General features: G+C 39.4%; 1 protein-coding gene across 5 annotated transcripts in view; it reads left to right on the top strand.

Moving 5' to 3' along the window:
• Positions 1-27461, top strand: part of PCDH7 (protocadherin 7) — a 401051-nt gene that overhangs the window by 342004 nt on the left and 31586 nt on the right. Inside the window, exon 3 of one of the 5 annotated variants that reach the window (XM_025201800.1) lies at positions 2103-2155. The exons of the other annotated variants lie outside the window; for them this stretch is intronic. Within the exon in view, the coding sequence (XP_025057585.1) occupies positions 2103-2116 (14 nt within the window). The 3' untranslated portion in view covers positions 2117-2155. Of the gene's footprint in view, positions 1-2102; positions 2156-27461 lie in introns of those variants that run through there. 5 annotated transcript variants of the gene reach the window in all.

Below are 27461 nucleotides of genomic sequence, written 5' to 3'. Positions count from 1 at the left end.
AGAGAGCATGTGTCAGTCTTAGCCAAGCACAGAGCAGAATATCCCCCCGTCTCCCCCTCCCCCCAAAAAAAGACCCACGCTGAAGTGTTAGGGGGCAAGTTTTGCTGCTGACTTGTTCCCTGCCTGAGTCACACTGCTGCATTTGCATGCAGGAAATACTAAAAGCGTATGCCCTGCCAAGCCTTAGCTGGGCTCCAGCACAACACAGGGAAGGGGAAAGGCTGGAGGACTACTCTGTGCATGGCACAGACCTGCCCCCACCTTTCCTGGTGCTGATGATTCCTGCCTACATTCACTTAAAAAAAAAAAAAAAGCATGCAAAGCTCTCTGGGTGGTGTGCTCTAGGGACCCTTGGGTGCCCAGAATCCACACTGCAGACTGTTTGCTTCTCTGTTTGAATTTCTGTATAGGTCAGATTTCTCTCAGGAAAACAAACCTGGAAGAGCTGTCTTGGATGATTTGAATGTGTGTATGCAACCTATGACAGCCTATGACCACTGTGTTTCATTGTCCTAATTTTAGAAGGGAGCATCTTCCTAGTAAAATAATGTGCAGCATCAAACCTTAAAGTGCAAAGTTCTATTGAGAGTATAAACCCTTTGTCGATTATTTCTTATTTAGCTCCCAAGACAACAGATAGTAGATTTGTGACAAGGGTTCCTAGGTGCTCCAGCAATACAAATAATGCTAATTATCGCTTTGTAATGATGACTAATTAAGTTTAGTCTTAACTACAATGTCCCATGGCACTTAATAGTTGTTATTGCAGAAGAGCTTTTGGGTCCAACCTTAGACTGAGGTCCCACTATTCTATCTTTGTATAAAGCAAAACTAAGGGGTAGTCAGTACCCAAAAGAGTATGTGTGATCCTATCCTTCTTCTGTTCCTTTCCATAACATGCAGACAGATGGTGCTTTTGCCTCAACTTCAGTATTCACATGCAGGGGTGATAAACCAGTTTGAACCTATCGAGTATGCACTGAAATCCTCAAACAAGTTTCCTTTAATAAAACCCAAAAGTTGTCAGTAATCAATGCAATCAGTACAGAAAACAAATGATGAAGTTTGACAGATAGAAACATGTAGAAGGCAGAGTACGTTTCCACCTTAAAGACTCCTGAATGTGGCTGGCAGTAAGAAGGCATTCTATTAGTTAATCCAGTTCAGATCAAAACTGTACAGTATTTGTTTTGTTTTAATTACAGGCTGGCTGGTCGTCCATGTTGGGCCAGGGGCTCCGGGTGGGTGGGGGGGGGGGGGGGGAGGCCAGGGGATCTCCAGCCGTATATTAGCTTGTTGAATGAAAAGGAAAAAAAATAATGTTATTGAAAACATTGTTATAGAAAGCCTGTGGCATTATTCATTTCTGTGGCCCAGAACTGCAGAAAGGAGATAAAATGGCTTCCATGGCCCGCTTGATTTGAGGGGTGTAAAGGTCAGTTGGTTTAAATGCCAATTCCACAGCCTATAGCAGTTCAAGCACTTGGATATTTTCTGGGAATAAGTCTGCAACTTTTACTTCTGTATAAGTCTAGGTCTCCATTCTCTCCAGCTTTATATAGCATTTATTGATGATTAAATAATTAATAGGCTTCCTTCATGTCTGCATGATTCACCAACTGTCAGAACAAGGTCTGAATTCTTCAGCATTCACAAAAAATGATAGGGAACACAAAGAAAAACAAACTCATTTAATCAAGATTCATTTGGCGACTAGGTGATTGGCAGAGAGAGATATTAAGCACTCAGATATGCTCATAGAAACCAGAGTGAATGTACAGCCAACACTACCATCTGTTGAATATGAAATGCTTGGATCAAGACATTACAGACACATTTCCCTAAACAAGAGGGACAGCAGCCTTGCTGGAAACAAAATCACAATAGGGTAGAAATGTGTCAAGATAAGAGTCTAAGAGGCAGGCAGTTTGCTGGCTTCTAGAAATTATGTAACTTCATTAGTATTTTGGAACAAGGTGACCTGTGTTGTTTATGTACTACAGGACTTTTATAGAATTTTACAACTGAGCTCTGAATTAATGTATTACATGCTAAAACAAAATAAGCATCAACACATTTTATTATTTTCCTTTCCTGTCCAGGGATCCAGTTTTGATCTGCAGATGAGCTGTGCTCTGTAGACCTTGGACAAAGACAGCTTTTTTGCAAGCCTTATCCTCAGATCCCTCCCATCCGCTTCATTCTCCCCTTCACCCACATTTCTTGGACTGAGATGGCTCTTAGAATAAATGATAGCAACCACAGGTGATGTTCTCACTTGCATTTAATCCCCAAAAGCTATTACAACAGGGTTAAAGCAGAGTGCGACCACACCCTATTCTACCAGGTCCTTCCCTATGCTGCAGGTTGGGAAAAACGGTGCTAAAGGGGTGCTTACATCTGTAAGAACCAAGACTATGATTCCCTGCCCCTTACAGATTTGCCCCCGTTGGAGGGATAAGCAGCTGACAGAAGCATAACAATCTGTACTGCTGGAATGAGCAGAGGATCTGAACCTTACTATGTTCCTTTCCCAACAAGGAACTTTGTAGGTAAATCACTTTAAGAATATGAATAGTCCCATTGACTTAGTAGAAAAAGAAGATTTGATGGAAAGCAATTAAAGGAGCAATATCAATTCAATACCTGTTCTGTAAAATGAAGGTTCCTCAGCACCTAAAACCAATAGAAATGTTTCCTCCACCATTTATTCATGTTCCAGTGGCTATAAATGTTTATAGAACCACTATGTTCTGAAATTTTTGAAACTATGGAAATTAACCAGAAACATGAGAAAAGTTCACTATGTAATTTTCATTTTCCAAGATGAGACAAATTACTGTTAGCAATCTCAGGGTCATTTGATAATCTAATAATGTTAGATTGTCTTAATAATATGACTAAATAACCACATTCATTTTAACATTTCCTGACAAATAGGGTTATACATTTTGATAAACAGTGAACATTCTAGATTCTGCCCTGATATTTTTCTTGTGAGATGTCTTTTCAGTTTGATGAAATACTTCCGATGGAGGGAATTGGTTTCTACTTCTCCTTCTCTACACAAAGGTTAACCCATCAAAATTCCATTGCTCAGGATCGTTCAGCTTGTGCACCGTTGCAAGTCAACTGGATGTTGGGTTCTGAGCCTCAGAGTAGGGTCACTGCCTGCTTCCTATCTCCCAACCACTTGCATACAATCCTGCCAACTATTCCAGAATCTGGCAGTCCCTGAAGTGTTAAATCATTCTGGGTGCCTCCAGACAAGCACGGACATTTGTTTCCCCAGGGAAATACCAATTGCAGGGAAATACCAATGCCAATACCAAATACCAATGCAGGGAAATACCAATGCCAGGTTTTCTAAGAAAATATATATTTAAAGCAAGTTATAAGGTATGTTGATTTATCATTGCATTTTACAATACATTATCTTCTGCAATACAATGTAGGGTGAAGTGAACATATCATATTTTAAAACAGGAAAGAACTTATTCACTTGAAAGATGCTTATCAGAAGTAATTTGATTTAGTAATTATCACAAAAAATAAGTATGAAATAGCTGACTCATTCCCCCCCGCCTTTTTCACAACATTATAACAGCAGTGCCACTTCTCCCTGCCTAAAAACATTAACTTTTATAAGGTAGATAAATAACCATATCAGAGCTTTGTGCTTACTACTAGAAGACATGGGGTTAGACATGACTCCAGTTCTTAGAGAGATAAATAGATATCTAATACTAGAAAAAGCTTTGTTACGTATACAACCTCCCATAACTTTTTGTTTGTTTTTTTTAGATTAAATCTGAGAGAAAAAATAACTTTAATTAGATGCAACATGTTATATGTTTCTTAGTAGTATACACCGGGTACTGGGAACAGTATAAAACAACATATTGACATGTCATGTTCAATTACTGAAAGAGTAGCAATAGTTGAAATGCTCTTGTGTAAAAGTCTTTAAATTACTGATTACAGTATGTGTACAATAATGAATACAATAAGGAGAACAGTTCAAAGACAGGAGAGTATTAAGAGATGATTGTTTATATCATTGTATCCCCACTTTTATATGGAAAAAAAATCAATATGGCACTGCACCTTGCTTACAGAAATTCCTTGAATGGTATTTGCATTGCATTTGAGGAGCCACATAACTGGGAAGATGGAGTGTCAGATATTGAGAGGCCTCCACTGGAGGTTCTTATTGCACCTTAAATTAAATGTGATCAACGTCAATCAGCCATTCGGTGCTCCCTGCCTTGGGAGTGCACTGGAACTTTGAAGAGCAGTGGTGCACTTCTGTGGCTGGGAGCACCAATCTGTTGACCAGCACTCCCACCCACCAGAGGGCACTGGAACAAGAAGGCCCATGCACTCCCCCATCTGTGAGCACCAATTGACTGACTGGTGCTCTCAGCTGTGTGGAAAACAAACACTTGATCTGCTCTTTGCCAGTGCAGGGGAAGCCTGGGGTCAAGATCCCAGCTCTCCTGACACAGGCAATAGACTGCAGTTGGGATCTGCCCCTATTCCGGCAATCATGCTTCCTGCTGCGCACATAGGGCATGGTGGGAGAAGCAATTGTTGAGATCACATATCAGATCTGATAGTATCTTTAGCTGAACATCTTTCAGCAGCCTTAGGAAAGCAGTGAGCTTGATTTAACTTCCTACAATGGTTTTACAATGGTGCAACTTCATTGAGTCCAGTGGTGCATCCCAGATTTGTATCAAAGTCAATGAGAGTGGAATTATGTGTGTCTGGGTCAGAATCTCAGTTTTTTTGTACATCTAAGTGACCCTTACCAGTTAATACCATTTTTCAGATCTGACACCATTAATTAAAGTAAACATAAATTTCATAGAAAACTATTTCTTCCCATAGGTAAGTTCATATGTGTTAATATTACTTTACTTAACCTTTTAACCTTTTCTTTTTTTATTCTTTTTTGGTTTTGTACATCGTTCCAGGGTGCTTTTCTCACAAGAGTTGTTATGGATATAGAGTTTCATTATATTACACTGACGCCTGCAAGCACTTATCCTAAGCCTCCAAATGGGTTGTGACCCACCAGCAAAAATGTAGGTTACCACCCTTGAAAGGAGCTGCATGACCATAAATATATGGGAGGAAAATCAATAGAAAAGATATAATGCATTACTTAGCTTATTTTCCAAACATGTTTTCTTTTGTAATGAAAAAAATATTTTAATACTAGGTTCCTAGCCAGATTACTGGGAGGAGGAAAAAGTGTTTCCTTATTTACTGTTTGAATGCTGGTTTGTAGTCTTGGCTTTACTAGTAGATTCATAGATTCATAGACATTAGGGCTGGAAGGGACCTCTACAGATCATCGAGTCCAGCCCCCTGCCCAAAGGCAGGAAGTCAGCAGGGGTCATAGGATTCCAGCAAGATAGACATTTAAATGTCTCTTAAAGGCATTCAAAGTAGGTGCTTGAACCACCTCTGGCGGCAGTCTATTCCAAATCTTGGGGGCTTGGACAGTAAAAAAAGTTCTTCCTTGTGTCCAGCCTGAAACGGTCATGGAGGAGTTTGTGACCTTTCGACTTTGTGACCCCTTGGGGAGCTCTGGTGAACGAACGTTCCCCCAGATCCTGGTGAGCACCCCTGATAAGCTTATAGGTGGCCACCAGATCACCCCTGAGCCTGCGCTTTTCCAGGCTGAAGAGTCCCATGTAATAGTATTAGTGAAGAAGAGAGGAAAGAAGGGACAAACAATCTGTGAGAGTAGAAGGGTAAAACAGGATTGCAAAAGAAAAACAGATGAAAAAAGAATAATGCAATAACCTACTTTGAGCACAGTATAACCATTATTTGTCAGACCCTTATTAGATCTTTATCATTGTTTTCTTCATTTTTATGAATGAACAGTAGGACAGAAATCAATATTAAGGTCTGTTGTGTGCAGAGTAGGAACATTTTATTTTAATTAACATAGACTTCATGCATTTGTCCAACTATCCTAACAGGAGTTTATTCTTACCTAGAAGACGTACATCTTTTTTTTTCCTCCAGCTTGATTTTTTAATTAATATAGTACCTTATGACACATCCTAATCACAATCCTAAGCCTCTATAATAAGAAAAAAGTAGACATGAGATCGAGGATATGCTTTCTACATGCAATGCCCAGGTCAGAATAGAAAATATCTTTATTTAGTAGCTTACTCCATTGGAGCCATGCTACATAACATTCTGTCAAATAAACCACCCAACTTGCAAGAGGAGACTGCTGTCAGATAAAGTTTATTATTTGGCACATCGGCTTTCACATTCAACATCTTTAAGGCAGAACTTTCAGAATCACAATAAAGCTTTTGTGAGTACAAGCTATAAATAACAATTTGATATGAAAAATCAACACAGTTTCCAAAAGTGATAAAAAAATTAATTCTGCCTAATTGTTGGAACATATAAGGCAGCAACCGGAACACCAACCCAGTCCTTTCATTGGTCCTTGTCTGAAATTCATTTTGATTGGAATAGGCATTGAACAGGAATACAGTAGATTCATAGATTCATAGATGTTTGGGTCAGAAGGGACCTCAGCACATCAAGGAGTCAGACCCCTAGCCCTGGGCAGGAAAGAATGCTGGGGTCAGATGACCTCAGCCAGGTGCATATCTAGCCTCCTCTTAAAGACCCCCAAGGTAGAGGAGAGCATCGCCTCCCTTGGAAGCCCATTCCAGATTCTGGCAACCCTTACTGTAAAAAAAGTTCTTCCTGATGTCCAACCTAAATCTGGTCTCCATCAGTTTGGGGCCATTGTTCCTAGTTACTCCAAAGAGTGCCCTGGTAAACAGAACGTCTCCTATTCCTTGTTGCCCTCCCTCTGATGAATTTGTAGACACCCACAAGATTGCCTCTCAGCCTTCTCTTGCAGAGGCTGAAGAGATCCAGGACCCTCAATCGTTCCTTGTAGGGCTTTGCCTGCAGGCCTCTACCCACTGGTGACATGTAGTTACTCCAAAGAGTGCCCTGGTAAACAGAACGTCTCCTATTCCTTGTTGCCCTCCCTCTGATGAATTTGTAGACACCCACAAGATTGCCTCTCAGCCTTCTCTTGCAGAGGCTGAAGAGATCCAGGACCCTCAATCGTTCCTTGTAGGGCTTTGCCTGCAGGCCTCTACCCACTGGTGACATGTAGGGGGTGCACACAAGTGCACGTGCACCCCCTGAGCATGGCTGTGCACAACCTATGAAAAGGTGCCACCGACACTGTTGGTCATGCCTGCAGGTGGTCACCACTTGCCACCCTCTCCCCCACTAGCAACACCGCTGGTGGCATCTGTGGGCAGTCAGTGATCATCGCTGGCTGCCACCAATGCTGCCAGTGGCATCTGTGGGTGGTCATTGACCCCTGGTCAGTGCTTGCCACACCCTCCCCCCCCCCCACTGCTGACAGCTTTGGCGGCATCTGAAGGAGCTTCCCACTTACCACTGCCGTGCCCCCCCAGGTGCTGAGGGCACACATCATTCATGCCCATAACCATACGAGTGGCCCTCCTCTGAAGTCTCTCGAGGTTGTCCACATCCCTCTTCAATTGTGGCACCCAAAACTGGATGCAGTACTCCAACTGCAGCCTGACCAGTGCCACATGAAAGGGAAGTATCACCTCCCTGGACCTGTTTGTCATGCACCTGCTAATATACGATAAAGTGCAGTTAGCTTTACTGATCGCTTTGTCATATTGATGATTCATGTTCATCTTGGTGTCAAAAATGATCCTGAGATCCTTTTTCCATGGTTGTGCTGTGGAGAAGTTCCTCCCATAACCTGTAAGCATGCTGGTGATTCCTTCCCCCTAGGTGCAGCACCTTGCACTTATCCTTGTTGAACTGCATCTTATTCTGTTCCAGCCACTTTTCCAACCTGTCCAGATCCACCTGGATTCATTCCCTACCCTCTAGCATGTTAACTTTATCCCATAATTTGGTATCATCAGCGAGTTTGAACAGAGTGCTTTCCACACCCTCATCCAAGTCACTGAGGTCCTGGACCTGAGCACCAAGAGTGCTCAAACAGCCATGCCAGTGGCTCTGCTATGACACTGGCCAGTTCCTTCAGCACCCTTGGATGAAGATCATCCAGGCCTGCTGACTTAAACACATCCAGCTCCTCCAAGTGTCCCTTCACTAAGTAGTGTTCATTGCTACTCTAACAAAACCTTTTTTTAGGATTTTTATTTTATCACTTAATTATTTAATTTAAGCTTAGTGTCAAATTAAATTTGACAAATGATTGAGTCCATATAGCCTTTCTTATTTTGAAATAGATTATCTTCCCTTGTTTTTCAAATGGCAGACATCAGGTCCAGTTTTTACCTTGGTTATATTTTAGTGGAATCATTACTGTTATGGACAAATACACTTGATATCTATTCTGCCTTGGGAAAGGTCAAAACCCTGACAAAAGGTCTATGCGTGGTTTTTCATAGATTTCATAGACATTAGGGCTGGAAGGGACCTCAGAAGATCATCGAGTCCAGCCCCCTGCCCAAAGGGCAGGAAGTCAGCTGGGGTCATAGGATCCCAGCAAGATAAGCATCCAGTTTCATCTTGAAGGTGTTCAATGAAGGCGCTTGAACCACCTCCGGTGGCAGGCTGTTCCAGACCTTGGGGGCTCGGACAGTAAAGAAGTTCTTCCTTATGTCCAGCCTGAAACGATCTTGAAGTAGTTTGTGACCATTCGACCTCGTCATCCCTTGGGGCGCTCTGGTGAACAAACGTTCCCCCAGATGCTGGTGGTCACCCCTGATAAACTTGTAGGTGGCCATCAGATCACTCCTGAGCCTGTGCTTTTTCAGGCTAAAGAGCCCCAGGGCTCTCAGCCTGTCATCGTAGGGTCTGCTTCCCTGACCTCTGATCATGCGCGTGGCTCTTCTCTGGACTCTCTCAAGCTTCTCCACATCCTTTTTGAATTGTGGAGCCCAAAACTGGACACAGTACTCCAGCTGCGGCCTCACTAAGGCCGAGTACAAGGGGAGAATGACGTCCCTGGATTTGCTTGAGAAGCATCTATGGATGCAAGCCAGCGTTTTGGTCGCTTTACTAGCCGCCGCATCGCATTGCAGGCTCATGTTCATCTTGTGGTCAATGATGACCCCCAAGTCTCTTTCTTCCATAGTGCTAGCCAACATAGCACTGCCAAGCCTATAAGGATGCTGCGGGTTTTTTTCCCCAAGGTGGAGAACCTTGCATTTATTGGCGTTGAACACCATCAGATTCTCGTCCGCCCACTTGCTGAGCCTGTCCAGGTCAGCCTGGATCACCCGCCTGTCTTCTGGTGTGGATGCTTTGTCCCAAAATTTGGTGTCATCGGCGAACTTGGCCAGTCTGCTTCTGACTCCAGTGTCCACATCATTAATGAAGATGTTGAACAGTATGGGTCCAAGGACAGAACCTTGGGGGACCCCACTGGTCACAGGACACCATGATGAGTGACTTCCATCAATTACTACCCTCTGGGTCCGACCCCGGAGCCAATTTTCCAGCCAGTGGATCGTGGAGGACCCAAGGCGACAATTGGCCAGTTTCTCCAAGAGGCGATCATGGGACACCAGATCGAAGGCTTTTTTGAAGTCAAGATATATGACATCAATCTCTTCTCCCTTGTCCAGGTGATAGGTCACCTGGTCGTAGAAGGAAATGAGATTGGTCAAGCAAGACCTACCCGCAACAAACCCGTGCTGGCTATCCCTTAAGATGTTGACGTCGGCCAGTCCATTAAGGATGGCCTCTTTAATAAACTTTTCTAAGATCTTCCCCGGGATAGAAGTCAGGCTGATGAGCCTATAGTTAGCCGGATCCACTTTCCTCCCTTTCCTGAAGATAGGCACCACATAAGTGGTTTCTTATTGAATTCAGGTTGAGGCTGAGTGAGCCACTTCCAACCCCATCTGTTTCATCCTTCTGTATTATTATATGGCCCTGTCACAGTTGTAATGGAGTTATGACCCCATGACTGATCTCTGAGCTGCCCATTCTCTGTTCTTGAAGTATCTCAGTGATCTCTCTCCGAGCTGACTTTCAGTTTGAGTTTAAGACTCAGTTTATATTCCCTATGCTAAATGAACAGACATTCCATGTCAAGATATAATGCAAACTTTGCTGAAGAATGATCTGGAATGATCTTTAAAAGTTTATTGTAATTTTGCTGCCTGTCTCTTTAAACCAAAAACTGAAGCTAGAAAGAAAAAGCCTCCATTATCAGTTTGATAGTCTTATGAACTACTAATTGGGATCTTTAGGACAAGCCAGAAATGTTTTTTGAGTGACTGAGGCTATGATTCCTGTTCAAGACAAAGGAAGGAAAGCAGAGGCTTGAATTTTATCTGTCCTACCTAACTCTGATTGATATGATGTCATGCTTACTTCAGTGTTGACAGAGCTTTTATTTCTATCCATATTATTTAGGTTTTTACATGATACCATTGCATTGGAATTCAGGATTATTTTTCACATCTTTGCAACAGACTTTCGATGTTGAGGAACACAATTTAAGACTCCTGCTATTATTATGCAATTGAGAACACTTAAACTATCTTCTTGAGTATAGTGTCTGCTTATTAATCATTAATATGAAGGCAATATTAAAAAAAAAGTCATAGTATGAATTATGCTTCAAAATGATTACATTATCAACATATTAAAATTAAAAGTTTAATATCAAAATGTATAACGGAAAAGTGGACTACAAAACAATCAAATGTAAAATATAATACAATCATATCATACTATCACACACTTTGGCTAAGTACAGACCATCAAAAAGCCTGAGGCTGAATTGATTCAATATTTTCAAGTTAGTCAAAAGTGCATAAATTGAACCAATAAACAAGTGAACAGACTTTCACTTTTGATTCCAGAAATGCTGCTACATGCCTGTAGTGGCCCAGCCAGAAGCTAGAGGGTGCTAAAGCATGCCTCCCTGCTCTACTAGAGTAGACAGCTTGGGTCAAGGCTAATCTGCCCACCCTGTGAGGGGCAAGGGGAGGATTTGTGGGGGAAGTATAAAGCATCTGGAATGCTGGGAGCTGGGAGTTGACTTGAATCTGCCACCAAAATCAGTGCTGTATGAATAGTTAAGTGATGAAGTAGCTTTCTGGGGGACCTCTGCACTTAAAGCAAATTCATCACAGTTAACCTAGAGTTTAGCCAAATTACTACTTAAAGAATATCTTAAAATATGTTACACAAAATTAATACTCTGGGAAAAAAATGATGGCTTATTTGTTGAATGCAACTACTTACTTATTTTCTCAGATGGTGATATGTATATAGTCCTATAATTCTCATTATATTCAAAAGCTGTGGAGCAAAACTCATTAAAACTTTTATATTTTCATACTAAGTTTAGAAAATACTGTTTTTAAGAACTTTCAGAGAAGGGGTAGGTTGGAGGCAAGGGGGATAGAAGCAGTTTTCTTCAGTTACTAATGCATAAGCTTTTTTCAAATTGGGCTGCCTTATCTGATTGAAATACAGGTGTCGGGGGAAAAAAAGAACAAACACCAAAACTAAAACCTTGTGATTCAACTTCTATTTTAAAGACTTCTAGCAGCATTAATGCCCAAAGATACTTTTGAAAAGGATATTCCTTATTTAAAATGACAAAAAAGTATTTAACTGCTACAAGAAAAAAAGAAAAGAAATGCTCCTAACAATTAAAACGGATCTGCACACCTCTATGCTGAAAAGAGATAAACGAGATAAGTGAGAAGGGCCCAAACTAACAGCGGCAGAAGATGCAAGTTAGTTTTCAAGTAGGCAGCTGAAAGAAGAATTGAACCTGCTTGATTAGCAGACAGTAGTGACATCTTGATTCTTGTCTTACTTTCCTCTTCAAAAAGTGCTTATTGAAACTTTGTGGGAGAGCAGAATTTGCAGCTGTCCTTTATTTATTTCACTTTATTATCATCAACCCCCCCCAAAAAAAAACAGAATTGTTTTTTAAGAGCAAGTCCCTAGACTAAAAAGAGTGTTTCACTAGCCTGCTTTCTATTTGTAATGAGAGAATTGTAACAAGATCTCACCAGACATTTTCATGGAAGTGGCAACTGGAAAGAGATGCACACAGTGATTTGCAAAAAAGATTATTAATAAAAATACATGAAACTAGGCTTCCTTAAGTTTTGTTTTGTCCCTATAGCTAACCATTTATTTTTAAGGTTGGAAAGAGAAACTAGATTTTCCTGTGCCAAAGTATGTTTTATGATGTCCTCTACAAACATATGTAATTCATTCTGTAGAAACTAATAACCAAGATCGTTAATTGTTAGTATTGTTCTTAGAAACACCAGAGAAAGATAAGCTATCCAATAGGAAAGAATGGCAGGTCAGGTGAGTAATTAAAATCATTTTAGTTTTCTAGTTTATAGGGGAAGAACTATGAGTGATCTGTATACTTCCAGTATTATGTTTGGGAAGTTCTTTGGTACAGCATAGCAACAGGCCCATAAATGGAGAGACATGAACAGTGTCAATTTTTCTCTCCTGTGAATCCCCACATATTTAGTTGAATGTTTCATAAGAAAAAGGAGAAAGCTCTAGTGGATAAACAGAGAAAAAGAAATATCTCAAGATAATATTATCTTCAAATATTTCAGAAAGAAACGGTGAATAAAAATCAGGAAGTCTAAAAGTATAAACGCCTAACAATGATGAAGGAATGCATTATTTTGCATTAAAAAAAATTTAAGATCAATTGAGTTTCTTCTGAAATATTCAAGGTAATAATAGTCAAGGCCATAATATTTGTGAAGGTGAACTTAAAAACTTAATAACAATCCAAGATACACAGCAACCCACCAGTTGGCACAATCTAAAACAGTCTAAATCCCTTTGTAATTTCATAGTTTCTTTTTATAAAGGGGGTTGTGTAACTGGACAGGAAACCAACTACACATTTCTACCCCGGCTCTTAATATCACAGCTGGAAATAAATGCATTCCCAAGCCTGGCAACTGCATCCTGCACTGCAAAACACAGGCAGTAAGTGGTTAGTCAAGAGTTCTGCCTTTAATGTTGAAATGCATTACATGTAGAAACTGAAGTAGAGAAAGATCAATACCGCTAGTATCAGGACAATGAAAAGCCAAGTCAGCATCAAAAGTAAAGTCAAGTGCCAATTTGCCTTGCAATTATGATGCTGTTTTGAAAAGAGAGGGATGGAAATTAGCATGGTATCTGCAGAGTGGTTGATAATCTCCATTTTAATGAGTGATGCATGTACAAGGAACAAATATATTTGCTGATTTTTAGATTTTTTTTTTTTGTCCGGGCATTGTTATGGTTTTTCAGACTAGGGCTCTTAATATTTATACAATAGTTGTGCACTTTATTTTCATGAATTACATTTTGGATCAGCAATTTTAATGTAGATGTTCAAAGAAAGAGAATGAACTACTATTTATACTTCAGTTCTTTAAAAATATTGAAGTTGTGTCAGTTTTGACAGTGAAGCAAGAACACTGATATTCAGCTATTTACTAAATCAATATACTAGGACCTAACAACTTTTGATATGGTAAACAAAACTAATGGGAAGTTTATGACATTTTATTTAATCTTTGGATTTGTACGCACATTTTAATTGCAGATTTCAGCAGTAGTTACTGTGGCAAGAAACTCTTTTAAGCTGCCTCAGTGTGATTGGTGTTTGCATGACTGTTTCACTGCAGAGCAGTTATCTCATTAGATTCCAGTGGAGCTTTTTTTGTTTTTTTGTTTGTTTTGTTTTTGGTAATGTATGCTCTAAAGTCAAACTAAGATTCAGTATTAAACAAATAGAAATTCTTTAAAAGTCTACTGGATATAATGCCAGAAGGCGTTGCCCTTCAATTCACAAGACAAGAAAAGGTTAGGTGCAAGGAAGGTGTTTGACACAAAAGGCCACTTTCCCTAATCAGTAATAGTTGAGAGTCCTGAGCACTTTCTCAGAGGCCTCAACACCGCCGAAATCTGATTTAAAAAATCACTGTTCGTATATTTGAAGGCAATAAGGAAGGGGTGGGTTTCCCTTTTTTTCTTTGAAAAAACTTATCCCTCTTCTAGGTTTGGATTTAGGGAGAGGATTCTAGTTAGGGTGGATTTTTAAGCTTGGGCCACAAGAAGATTTCCAAAACATAAATATTTTCTTAGAACAGAGTTCATTGCTGAAACTATCAGGTAGCTTTTAAGAAAATCCCCTTGAGTAACCCACATCAGTAGGTTCTAACCAGAATCTTCCATTTGATGCAGCTGTTTTACATTGTCATACTGTTGGATATTTCAGGTGTAGGGGCACGGGTGCTGTTCCAGGCTCCTGGGGCTGTCAGCAGTTTCAGTTAAGCAGCAATTAGGCAGCACAAGGCTGTCTGGGTACTAGCCATGCACACAAAATAACTAGGAATGATGGAGTATAAAGGTGATTTTTTTTTCTTCAAACTTTCCTTCACTCCCTCACTTGCACTGCAATGTGCATTACTCAGCTATGGCAAACCTCTAATCCCCCTTCTCTTAGAAGGAATTCATTGTCCTGGATAAAGTAATATACATATGTATTTTAACTTGGATATTAAAAGCTCTTAATGAGGACCAGTTGGACAGATACAGAAAATGATAAACCTACAACAAAGGGAAAATTTCTGATGTAAATCTGCAAGCTTTAAAACAAATATTAAAGTCCCAAGGTTTGAAATAACTAGAGTGAAAGAAAGAAAATAAGGTGTGTTTTTTTACATTAAGAAGAGAATTAATAATTCATAAATCTGAGTATGGTAGATTTGGAGGGAAAAGTCCACAGCACACTGGAACAGTTTATTTTTTACATGAAATTGTTTCCACTAATAAAATTTCCAGATTGATTTAAATGCATTATTGATGGGTGGTTAGAGGAATAGTAAAATTTACATATTATGTCACATCATTCACTACACCACTGCAAGAATATTGCTATGGTAATGATGATATAAGAAACACAATTGAATTGGAGATGAGAAAAATACAAAAATTTTGTCTAAAACTAGAAATGTTAAAATTAATTTGGTTGAGATGCCTGGAATTATGAAGGCCAGAGCAAAGACTTATCATCTTCCTTCCCTCTTTCCCAAAATATAAAGGAACACCTGGGGGGAAAAAAAGAATAAATTTAGACCTTATATTAGGAACTACCACTGTTTCTATTATAAAAGCTATATGTGGAATTCATTGCTGTTCTGGTAGACTTTTTTGAAAGAGTAGATACTTTATAAATATTATGAACATTAGCAATGGATTAAATATTATTGCAATCAAAAATTTAAACTCCAATTGACTTTGATAAAAGTGGAATCATTCCTAATATATTTATCAGTGCAAGCTCGGACTGTGAATAGTAAGGATCTTAAAGATACAAAAGAAATGCAGAAAGCTTTCTGTGCCTCCTAAGGCACTAAGAGTTGCAGAAGGATAAATATTCATTATATAAAGTTTTCAGGAGAGAACCGGAACAGAACATCCAAATAGTGATTTTTAATAGGCAAGGTTCTGTTATCCTTACTAAAATTGTTGTAGTAGAATTATTTCATAGTCTCACTGAAGATAGCAGAATCTGGCCCTCCTCCTTTCACTCAATATTTATTCTTAAGACAGATAGGCAATTGAATGGAAAAAAATGTAACTTAATATTTTTTCAATACAGGAAATACAGTGGATTTCCAAACTTTGTAAGTGTGTCAGTTCCAAGCTGTATGAAACCCCAGAGGGATATAAAAGCATTGAAACAGCAGGGCTGCTTGAATAACCTTAACTCTGCCTTTTGAGTGTATCATTTTTTTTCCCCCAAACTTCTGTATTGTAGTAAGGTTAGAGTGTTGTTATAGCTGTGATGGTTCAGGAAATGTATGAGAAGCAATGGTATTTTTATTATATATTTTGCTCGACCAACATATAGCTTGAAGATATTTCAAATATCTATGTCATGGGGAGCTTAAGTTCCTTTGAAAGTCATTTATTTTCTTGCATGTTCTGAAATAAAATGATTGTATATTTTAAGTCTTCTATATTTATTCAAGCAGCCATATACTGTAACTCCAGTCATTCCAATGTATGCAAGTAAATAGTAACTTAAAAATAAGCAGTCAACAACTTCATATCTTTGCTGATAAAAGTAAATATAATTCTAAACTCAGGATTCATTTTAAGTCAGTGTAACAAGTAAAGTGTAACATAAAGCAGTGAAGAGCTGATTGCTTTTACTAGATGCCGATCAGACTCATCATTTAGAAAATACCAAAATTCTAAGTTGCTTTCAGTCTATGTTTTCTCACTTTTCTGCCTATATATCTATTACAAAGAACACATTTTCCCTTAATTTCATGACAGGTAGAAAAATATTGTATAAATGACAAAGAGACATAGTTCATTTTATTATAGTGATTTCTCTATATTGTATTGGACCAAAGTATTTGTAGTAGTAGAATTAATTTTACTCAATATAACTATGTTAGTAGTAATGAACCAACAGTCACAAATTTAGGACATCATATACCTGCACATATGATTACAGATGGCAAATGGAAAAAATGTATTCTGGTCATTCCTAGATGTTTCAGTGTTGACTATCAGGTGCTCTAATTCATTTCTGCATGCCTAATTTTCATTTGTATGAAAATCCAGATAGAAATGAAAGTAATGTATTAGATGTATTGGAGAAAATGTTAAGTCAATTATACTTTTGCAAGATTTATAAGAACTAAAGTGAGTTTAAATTTGAATTGTCAAAGGAAATATTACATGCATTAACCACTCAGTAAAATCCATCATATGTACTTAATTATGTACTGGGTTTTGAACCACCATCTCCAAATCAGCGTAAAAAGAGTTTTCTTAAGCTACTGTTCATAGGCATTGCTGTGAATTATACATTTAAAAGTCTTTCTGTACTCAAAATTGAGGTCTTTCCAGAAAACCTACTGTTCGTATACTCTTGAAACCTTTCCCAGCAACATGTGTTATAACAAGACAGACATCAGCCTTTCACTATTTAACTAAACAACCATTACTAGTCATTTAAGGGGAAAATTGCCCAATTGGTGAAATTGATATTTGTTCTCCTTATTTTTGTAAAGGGTTACCAATTTTTTTTTTTTTTTTGCCATTTTGACACCAAAAATGAAATTACTAAAGAAAGAATTAAAAAAATTAAAAAGAAAATGAACAACCTTCTCTCCTCCTCCAAGGAAAAAGGTATAGAGTCTGACTTTAATACACCATATATTCAAAAGAAAAAAGCTCAAAACTATTGATGTGAAGCAACTATACCAACTGCACCCCAAATATATACAAATCATTTTCTGAACTAGCAGGTTTGTTTGCCTTGAATTCCTAGGGCAGACATACTCAAATAACTTAGTTTATTGTACCATTTGTGTATGTGTTCACTGGGGACTATGCTAAGAAAATTGCATCCAATTGCAATGTGTGCATTTTTGTTTTCTACTTGTAAGAATTAAATTAAGACAAACCAGGCTTGCTGTTTCTACTGGAAGAACTGATATAGTGCTAACTGCCTTTGGTACTAATGCTTTTTCTCACTGATTGTGTTTACCATCCCCATGTTCTTTTATAAGAAAATATAACTATCTGTGTATAAAAAATTGTTACTGTACATTCTGCCTTCCTAGAACATGTTAAGCAACCACTTATTATGATTTAATTTGCAGGAATTCTGTGCCTAATAAGCTTTTTGTTTAAAATCCAAGCTCTGAGCTTTCTAAGAGCTACGTGGTCTACATGTAAAGTCTTTGCAAATAGCATCTGAATAACAGGCAAGAGCACACATTAGGAACTGCCAGAATTGTGTTTGTTGTGGCTGCCCCGTTAGTTGCTGCTTGAACAGCTGAAGTAGAAACGTATTGATCGATTAGTGCCAGCTCAAACAAGAAGTATGCCAACCTAAAGGGAAGTTAGAAATGAATGCAGAAATGGTCTGTAAGAAGTGTGTGTTTGTCATGGTAGAGGGGCAGGAAAGAGCCATTGATTATGTAGTCATGAAACAAATGTTTGGCTGTGATTAATTTAGGTCACAAATACAGAAGCAGGTTGTTAATTTCAGGAAATCACTGTCAGATTATAGTGTTCCAGTTTTATGTGTTCTAATATAGAATAGTGGCTATATGAAATCGTGTTTTACTAAGGTATGCAGTTACCTAATATGGCAGGTGTATAAAATGCTGATAAGATTAAAATATGAACTTTTTTTGCAACGTAAAAATGGTGATAGTAAACTGCAAACACAAAGGGGCAGCTATTTCCTCCTCCCCCTCCCCCCTTAAATCAGTTGTTTTCAGTGGTGTTACAGCATAGATTACTATGGACTGTAGCTCCCACCATTCTTTATATATGCAAAGGACATCTATCTAATTAACTAGAATGCTTATTTGCCAACCATGGATTGAAAACTTACAATAGCATTTGTCACCACCATGTATTGTTGTGTTGGGAAACTACTTGTCTGTTTTTATTTGCTTTAAAAAGAAAAGCAGCCAATTACTTTTTTATTCAGAGCAATTGAATTTAATCAAACATACTGTATTATCCAGTATCGAAGAATAAAAGTGTGTTATGTAGAAGAGAAAATAATTAAATTTGGGAACTGGCAATAAAAAAAAAGTTAAGTTCTGCTGGTTTTGATGTAAGATATTTGAATCGATTTGTACATCTAAAATTGTTTGGACAGCATGCTATTCATAAATAAGCATTTGTAGTAAACAAATAAGGACATAAGTATAAGAATGACATAATGTAGTTTGCAGGCCAAATGGTGATGGAAATGCATCTCAGCTAGGTACAGACATTCAAAAAGCCCAAAGAAGAATCGATCTAAGTTGCGTAGTTTTCTATAAATGGTGTCATTTAGATCAATAGTGAACAGAATTCACTTTGCCCTTTGGTGAGGGGCACTAATCTTAGAATGATTTCCACCATTTTAAACCAGTCTTTGTGTGCTGAACTTCTGTTCTGTATTGCGTATAGACCAGTTTTGTGTGCAAAACTTCTGTTCTATTACAGGTATAAACCAGTTTCTGATCACTTATATGGGTAAAAGTGTAATGCCTGTACCTGGCCCTCATGTCTATATTTTTCTTTACATAAAGTAGCAGGGAGAAGCAGAAACATTATAACTATACATTATGAAATATGAAAGGTCCATTAGCTGGCATACAATTTTTTATAGCTTTGTGCTACAGTTCCAAAACAAAAATGGCATATGATGAGACTGAGAGACTACACTGTTTTTTCTATAATTAGAAAAAAATCCCAGAATACCAAGAAGTGATATTCAGACTGCCTTTGGTAATATATATGGCACTTGGAGAAAGGTTAATACCACCTCAGATAGAAAGAGGAACATTAGTCTTAGTGACAAAAAATTTCAATATACTATTCCTCAGGGTCAGCTGCTATTGAATTGTCCAACTTTGGTCATATTTCCAATCTTTCCCTCTTTGCTTCAAATTTTAGAATGTATTTGCATGGCCTAAGTAATACTAAGTCAACTTATTTATCATTCTGGTTGTACCCATCAACTCATGCAGAATGGCACAGTACTTTTAGCCATGGATAGTTGTCCAAAGGACAACAATATAGTACAGTAATGGAAGGTAAAGGAAATATATAAATAAAGAACCCAAGGAAAAAATAGGACTAATACTTATTCTGGGTTTCATGGAAGAAGTCAGTTTTCAGACGGTAAGATTTGTGGTTTGATGCAACAGAGTAGCATGAGTAGTGTACATGTGAGAACAAATGGAGAAATCACAGCTAACATTGCAAAGGAAGTGAAGGAGGAACAGACAACAAACTAAGAGGCAAAACAGAACGGTGGAGGGGGAGCTATATAAAACCTAAAACAAGTAGACATACTATATTAAATGCCTTTCATACTATATTTACATTGAGCTTGTTTTACCATAATTTAACATGCAAGTAAAACAATAGGCTGGGAAACTATGCCAGTGTCAGAAAATTATGTTTTTCTAGTGCTTTAACATTATTTTTAGGTGCTTGGTTATGAAAAATACTAAGTACAGGAGATACTAAGTACAGGTGCTTGGTTATGAGAGATACTAAGTGCAACTTGGTTGCAATGGCTGTTTCAGAGACAGATGGGATAAGCAAAGTACTTGACCTACTCTAAGCTGTAAATGCCTTTGGGTACTTCAGTTTTATGAAACTGGCCTTGGCCCAATTCTCCAAGTGTCTAAAGAGGACAAAATTGATATCAATCAGCATCTAGTAATTAACTCAACAAGAAATAGCAATGGATTAAAATGGGACTAGCTGATATAAGCAGTGTAAAAGAACTTTTTACAACACACGGCTGTAAATCCACTTATCAAGGAACAATTCATTTTTGAATTGGAATACAGTCCATAAAGAAGTTCCATGAGAGTGTGTGAGATTTCTTTGTGTATAACCCTCGTACTTTAGAAAATAATCTGTGTTAATAGTTAGAGAGTTTTGGAATACATCAGGAGAAACTTTTAATATATGTCCACATATTGCGTAAAATAAAACCTGTTTTTACAGGTTGCTTTACTAATTTGTTTGAGGAAGGCAATATCGTTGATATAATACACTTATATTTCTCCAATGCGTTTGTTTTAGTAACATCTGACATGTTGATTAAGAAAACTTACTGATAGATTTCAAACTGCCATGGGGAGACATCAATAAGTACAATTATTAGTAGTGGGGGTTCTCTCAGGATCAGATCTTGGTTCAGATCTATTCAACATATTTATCAAAGTAGTAAAGTACTATAATTTCTTGTTAAGTTTACCAGTAAATTTTAGAAATGGCATGAAAATTAGTGGGGAAGTAAATGATGACCAGGATGGGATGCTGTTACAGAGATAAATTAAGCATTTGGTTAAACAGTGACAATTCAATAAGTTTAGTAGCAAGGATGGGATAGAAAATAAACCATGTAGAGGTATGTAAGAACAGGTTAGAGACTAAGAAAAGCTTAAAGTTTTCAAGTCAGCAAGGCCAGAATTTATACATCTTAGAATACTTAAGGAATTGGTTGAGGTAATTTTAGAGACAATGGCTAGTATGTCTGAGAACTTTTGGAGGTCAAATGAGGTCCCAAATGAAAAAAGCAAATATATTACCCATCTTTAAGAAAGCAGAGAAGGAGAATCCAGGGAATTACAGATTAATCAGTCTGACTTCAATACCAGGAAAGACTGGAACATGTCATCAAGTAGTTTCTAAGTACTTGGAGGAGAATGAAGTGTGCAGTACTATCCAGACATGGACTCTTCAAGAACAAGTCATGCCTGACCAACCTGATTTCTTTCTATGACAAGGAAACAGGCTTGGGTGGATGTGGGGAGAACAGTGGATGTGCTTAAGCGAGGTTTTTGAGAATGTCTGCCATAATGTTATTATTAGTAAGCTAAGAAAATACATTCTAAAGTACTGTAAAGTGGATACAAAACTGGTTGGATAATTGTGCTCAAAGATTAATCATCAATAGCTCAAATCTTCTTGTGTCTCTACACCTTATTTGAACATTTTGTTATGCATGCTTGTACACATTTATTGTACTTGTAACCTCCCGTGCATGTTCGTCAATGACCGGATGACTGCTGGCCCAGAGAGTGAATATTCGTTCTCTGATGTGTAGTCAGCCTGCTGCATAGGGCGTCTGTGTGAGTGCTGTAAGTTCTCTCCTGCCACATTTTGGATGTTGCATGAAAAAATAGAGAGCCTGATCTTCTTTCCCCTTGCATAGCCTTCTCACAGAATTTGCAATAGTCTCTTCCTGGTGCTCTCGTGAAGGTCTACGCAATCCTCTGCGCCAGTACATTTCCCCCTCTACTCAGGAGGTTAAAAGTCCTTCTCATGCCCGCTATTCGTATACTGAGGCTAGGGAATTTCAGCTTTCTTTCCTCAGTGTTCAACCCCAGTACTCACGACTACAGTGTGTTGCCTGTAGGTTGTCCTGGCCTGTCTCTAGTAGTCATCATTGCTGAAGCCCAGTCTCAACTCTCCAGAAATTGATCCAGCCCCTCCAAGCCAGTTCTGATGAGAACTGCTTGCTGCTGCAATTCCCAGCATTCACCCCTGCCAAGGCAGGCCTTCCAGCAAGCAGCTACCGCAGAGCCACTGTCTCCACTTCTGGTCCCCTTCCACACCATGTCCAGACATGTTTTGAATTCTGCTGCCACATTCTTCCCCTCCTACTGGGCCCAGCAGGTTCCTCTTAGCCGGGTTTGTCCTGGGGTCAGCATCCCTGGATGTGCTTGGTGTGCTTCTGGGTCACCATCGGGGAGCCTCAGCCCAACTGCTACCACAGCCAATCGAGCACCACCGCCACAGTACTTTGTGAGATTTTTCATTGTATGTATGGCTTCAAACAGTGGGCATTGCATTAAGTGTTGCAATAATCTGAGGTTCTGTGCTGAAGTCACAGGTGGTTGAACCAATGCTGGAGCCCCACTTCTTCATTAGTTCTTTGGAGCATCTAACTTTAGTGCACGGATGGTTGAGTCATTGCCAACTTTGCTATGGTTCCTCAGCCCCTGGTGGTAAAGCCTGGGCTGCTGGAATATCCATTTTTTTCACTATCAGGTTTTTCAGCCTCTCATTTCACTTCTGTAGACATGTCTTCTTGGGTGTGACATCAAGAGGTTAACTGCTGGTGAGAAACTCCTGTATGACTTCAGTTATTTGTGTGCAGAGGGATGGTTATACAGTGGGTGTCTCACATCTTCAGTTTGTCCCAGTCATTTTATCCTGCTGGCCACTGCCCTTCTGATGTCAGGCAGAGTGATGTCAGCCAGCAGGTACCCACTGTTTTGGCTGGTAGGCTTCCTGTTGGATACATTGGCAGCTATCATTCAGAGTGGGGTCAAGGCGCTTAGCATGTGTGGATCTCTCCCATACAAAGTATGCATACTCAGCAGAAGAGAAGCTGAGAGCCAAATAGTAGTTTGGATGGCTGAGAGGCTAGATCCCCATTTTGAGTTGGCGGTGAGTGTTAGGGTGACAATAATTTGGATTGTAAGATATTCTTATGTGTGATCACCTTTTCTTTTGTCTTTACAATGTGTTCTTTGTATAATAGGGTTTGATCGATGGTGATTCCAAGGTTTTTGCTTGGGTTGGCACATGATTGGTTTTTGTTGTAGTATTTGGTTAATCCAGTTATTACCCCACTTAGGAATTTTTCACCATGGTCAAAGCCATTGTTTTGGGCTGTTGTGCACTGGTCATCTGCATAGATGAAAAGTTTTGTTTCCAGATCGGTTGGTTAGTCACTTATGTAAATGTTGTATAACATCAATGCAAGTACCCTTCCTTGGGGAGGCCATCAATTTTTTGCCTCCATTTGCTTTGCTTCCCATCCATATTGACAAAAACAATGTTTATGAACAGAGTTTGTATCGGCTCTGTAAGGCATAAATCTTTTATCATTTTCAGAGTCTTATGGAGGAGTCAACAGAGGTTAACTTTATCGTAGATGGCTGTTACACTGACAAACATGGCTCCGGTGAGGTACTAGTAGATAGAAACTTGGGCAGCAGTGACCATGAGATTATTGAGTTCAGGATCCTGAGTAAATGATGGATGGAGAGCAGCAGAGTAAGGACCATGGACTCAGAAAAGCAGACTTTGACTTTCACAGGGAACTCATGGGCAGGATCCCCGGGGAAGCCAGTCTGAGGGGGAGAGGAGTCTAGGAGAGCTGGAAGTACTTTAAACAAGCCTTACTGAAAATGCAGGAGAAAACCATCCCAATGTGCAGGAAGTCTAGCAAATATGGCAGGAGACCAGCTTGGCTTAGTGGGGAGATCTTGAGTAAACTAAATCACAAACAAGAAGCTTATAAGAAGTGGAAACTTGGACAAACAACTAGGGAGGAGTATAAAGGTATTGCTTGGGCATTCGGGGATGAAGTCAGGAAGGCCAAAGTACAATTGGAGTTGCAGCAAGGAAGGGATGTTAAGGGGAACAAGAAGAGTTTCTACAAATATGTCAGCAACAAGAGGGAGATCAGGGAAAGTGTGGGTCCCTTACTGAATGGGGGAGGCAACTTAGTGACAGAGGATGCAGAAGTACTCAATGTCTTTTCCACCAAAGTCTTTATCGGCAAAGTCAGCTCCCAGACTACTATATCTGGTAGCACAGTTTGAGGCAGAGGTGAGCAGCCAACAGTGGTGAAAAAACAAGTTAGGAACTATTTAGAAAACCTAGGCAATTGCAAGTCCATGGGGCCGGATGGGATTCACTCAAGGGTGCTGAGGGAGTTGGCTGATGTGATTGAAGAGCAGGTGGCCATCATCTTTCAAAACTTGTGGCAATCAGAAGAGTTCCCAGATGACTGGAAAAGATCAAACATAGTGCCCATATTTAATAAAGGGAAAAAAGAGGATCCAGGGACCTATAGGCCAGTCACCCTCACCTCAGTCCCTGGAAAAGTCATGGAGCAGATCCTCAAGGAATCCATTTGTAACCACTTAGAGGAGAAAGTAAGATTAGGAACAATCAACATGGATTCAACAAGGGTAAGTCATGCCTGACCAACCTGATTGGCTTCTATGTTGAGATGACTGGCTCTGTGGATATCAGGGAGACCAGTGGATGTGGTATACCTTGATTTTAGCAAGGCTTTTAATATCATCTCCCACAACATTCTTGCAGGCAAGCTAAGAAATTATGGGCTGAATGAATGGTCTGTAAGGTAGATACAAAACTAGCTGGAGCATCGGGCTCAGGGAGTAGTAATCAAAAGCTTGATGTCTAGTTGGCAGTCAGTATCAAGTGGAGTGTCCCAGGGGTGAGTCCTGGAACCAGTTTTGTCCTATATCTTCATCAACAACCTGGAAGATGGCATATAGTGCACCCTCAGCAAGTTTGCAGATGACACCAAGCTGTGGGGAGTAGTAGGTATGTTGGCCAAGGTACGTTGGCCAAGGGAAGTGATTCTTCCCCTCTATTCAGCACTAGTGAGGCCACATCTGTGTTCAATTTTTCCCCCCCATCCCCACCCCACTGCAGAAAGGATGTGGACAATTTGGAGAGAGTCTAATGGAGGGCAATGGAAATGGTGAGGGGGCACATGACTTATGAGGAGCAGCTGAGGGATCTGGGCTTATTTAGTGTAGAGAAGAGAAGACTGAGGGGGGATTTAATAGCAGCCTTCAACTACCTGAAGGGCAGTTTGAAATAGGATGGAGCAAGACTGTTCTCAGTGCTGGCAGATATCAGAACAAGGAGCAATGGTCTCAAGTTGCAGCAAGGGAAGTTTAGGTTAGATATTAGGAAGAATTTTCTCACTAGGAGGATAGTAAAACACTGGAACAGGTTACTCAGAGAGGTTGTGGACTCCTCATCCTTGGAGATTTTAAAGACCCAGCTAGACAGATTGTTGGCTGGGATGGTCCTGCTTTGAGCATGGGATTGGACTAGATGACCTCCTGTGGTCCCTTCCAACCCTAATTTTCTATGATTCTATGATTTGACCTCTTTTGAAACATGATTTAATATGTTGAGTTAGACTGAGCAGTTGGTTTGTTGTTGAATTTCTAGAGTGAAATCAGTCTTGTTCGGGGATTACGTGTTTATCCAGGTGTGGGCCAAGCCAGTTCAGTATGAGTCATTCATAGTTTGTATATATTACATAGCAGAGAGATAGGTCTGAAGCTCTTTGGGTCAGATGGATCTTTCCCTGGCTTTAGAAGCACCAGTACCTGATCATGTCACCATATCGTTGGGATTTTTGGAGTGACTGTGCATGAGTTATATACACAGAGGAACCATTCCTGAGTCTGGGTATTTGTTTGATTTGTGCAGAAAGTATGTCATCAAGGCCAGCTGCTTTCCCAGTCTTCAGGGTGCTAATACCAGCATACAGTTCCATCGTTCAGAAGAGGCTTGTAAAACCCAGGTCTTTTGGGTACTGGTGCCATTCCAGTCTGAGTATTTTTGTTTGTTTTTGATGTTGGAGCTTTTTTTTATTGAGAAACATCTAGTGGGCAGTTTGGTTAATGGTGACATTATGATGTTGGCCTCCCTTTCACAGGTCATTGCTTAGTTTACGTATTGTTTCCCATGTCTTTTTACAATTATGCTTCGTATAAGTTGACTGAGTCAGGGACTGCAAGGATTTCCTGCATTCTTCTGTGATAGGTGACATAAGCTTCTTACCTGTAGTGACAGTATTTACAGAAAAACAGTCTAGTTCAAACTGTTGCCTATAATCTTTGTATAGGCCAGTGGTTTGCAGAGTGAGACATGGGATGCAATTCATTTGACAGCCCTGCAGGATGTTCTTCCTTTGCAGATTTATGTACAGATTTTATGAATTGGCCATAGTTTTCAGGCAATACTTTGATGGTTTTGACTGTGGCATCAAGGTATTCTGAAAAGCCTTTCCAGTTTGCCTTTGTAAGGTTGAAATGTCGGTAAAATGGCACTGTTATTCAGGTGTTACTGTGACTTTGATCTGAATGCCAATTGCTCAATGTTGGGAATGTGGGATAGGGTCTAATCTAATATTATTTTATTACTTAGCCCAGTGATGGTGTTGCTGTTGAATATAAGGTCTGGGTTTCCAGTGGCTGCTATTGAATGATTTAGGTAGCTTTGGGTTATGTATCAGACTTAGCTGGTATGCTTCCAACCAAGCTTCCATTACTTCACCATCTTTATTGGTCTCATTGTAGCTCCAATGCATGCTGAGGCTCATAAAGTCACCACTGATCATGCTTGATTTGTTCTGAGTGATTTTTGGTGCATTTACAAAGGTGAAACTCAAATTGGGTGGTTCGTAGACTGAAGTGATTGTAATTCCATTGAGTTTGATGGTCAAGATTTCAACATTGTTTTCTTCAATCTTTGCTGTAGAATTTGTGTCTGTTCCAGTTTTAACAAATATGGCACTTCCAGATTGCTTGTGTGCTCTTTCAATCATTATAAACTTTCTAGGTATAAATGACAGTTATTATGAGGCCCTCAGTACGTCTCTTTACGTATATTTGCAATCACTTCTTTTTTTGCCGTTGAAAACCCTTTGCGGTTTGTGGACAGTACTGTCAGTGCTGGCCCTGAAGAGGGCTTGTATCTATCTTGGTAACAAGGCATTATGATTGATTATAGTTTATCAATTTGCAAGAGCAAAATTGCATTTTGGAGTGTTAGCAGAATTTGCAGGTATTACCTGACAGGGGTTGTGATGTGAACACTTCTGCTGTGACTCTTTGTCTAATTGGGAGGAGTTATCAAATGGGGTCCTGGATCTGGTATTGTTTAATATTTACATGAATAGGAAGATAGGATTGAGCAAATTTGTGGATGAAACCAAGTTCAGTGCAATATAGGATTAGGATTCAAACTGAACTTGATAAACTGGAAAAATGGCATGAAATGAATTGAAGAAAGTTCAGCAAGAACAA

The sequence above is a fragment of the Alligator sinensis genome, unplaced genomic scaffold (genome assembly GCF_000455745.1).
Source record: "Alligator sinensis unplaced genomic scaffold, ASM45574v1 scaffold231_1, whole genome shotgun sequence".
Taxonomy (NCBI): Eukaryota; Metazoa; Chordata; order Crocodylia; family Alligatoridae; genus Alligator; species Alligator sinensis.
The sequence above is the reverse complement of the archived record's forward strand: the minus strand, read 5'-3'. Positions and strand labels throughout refer to the sequence as shown.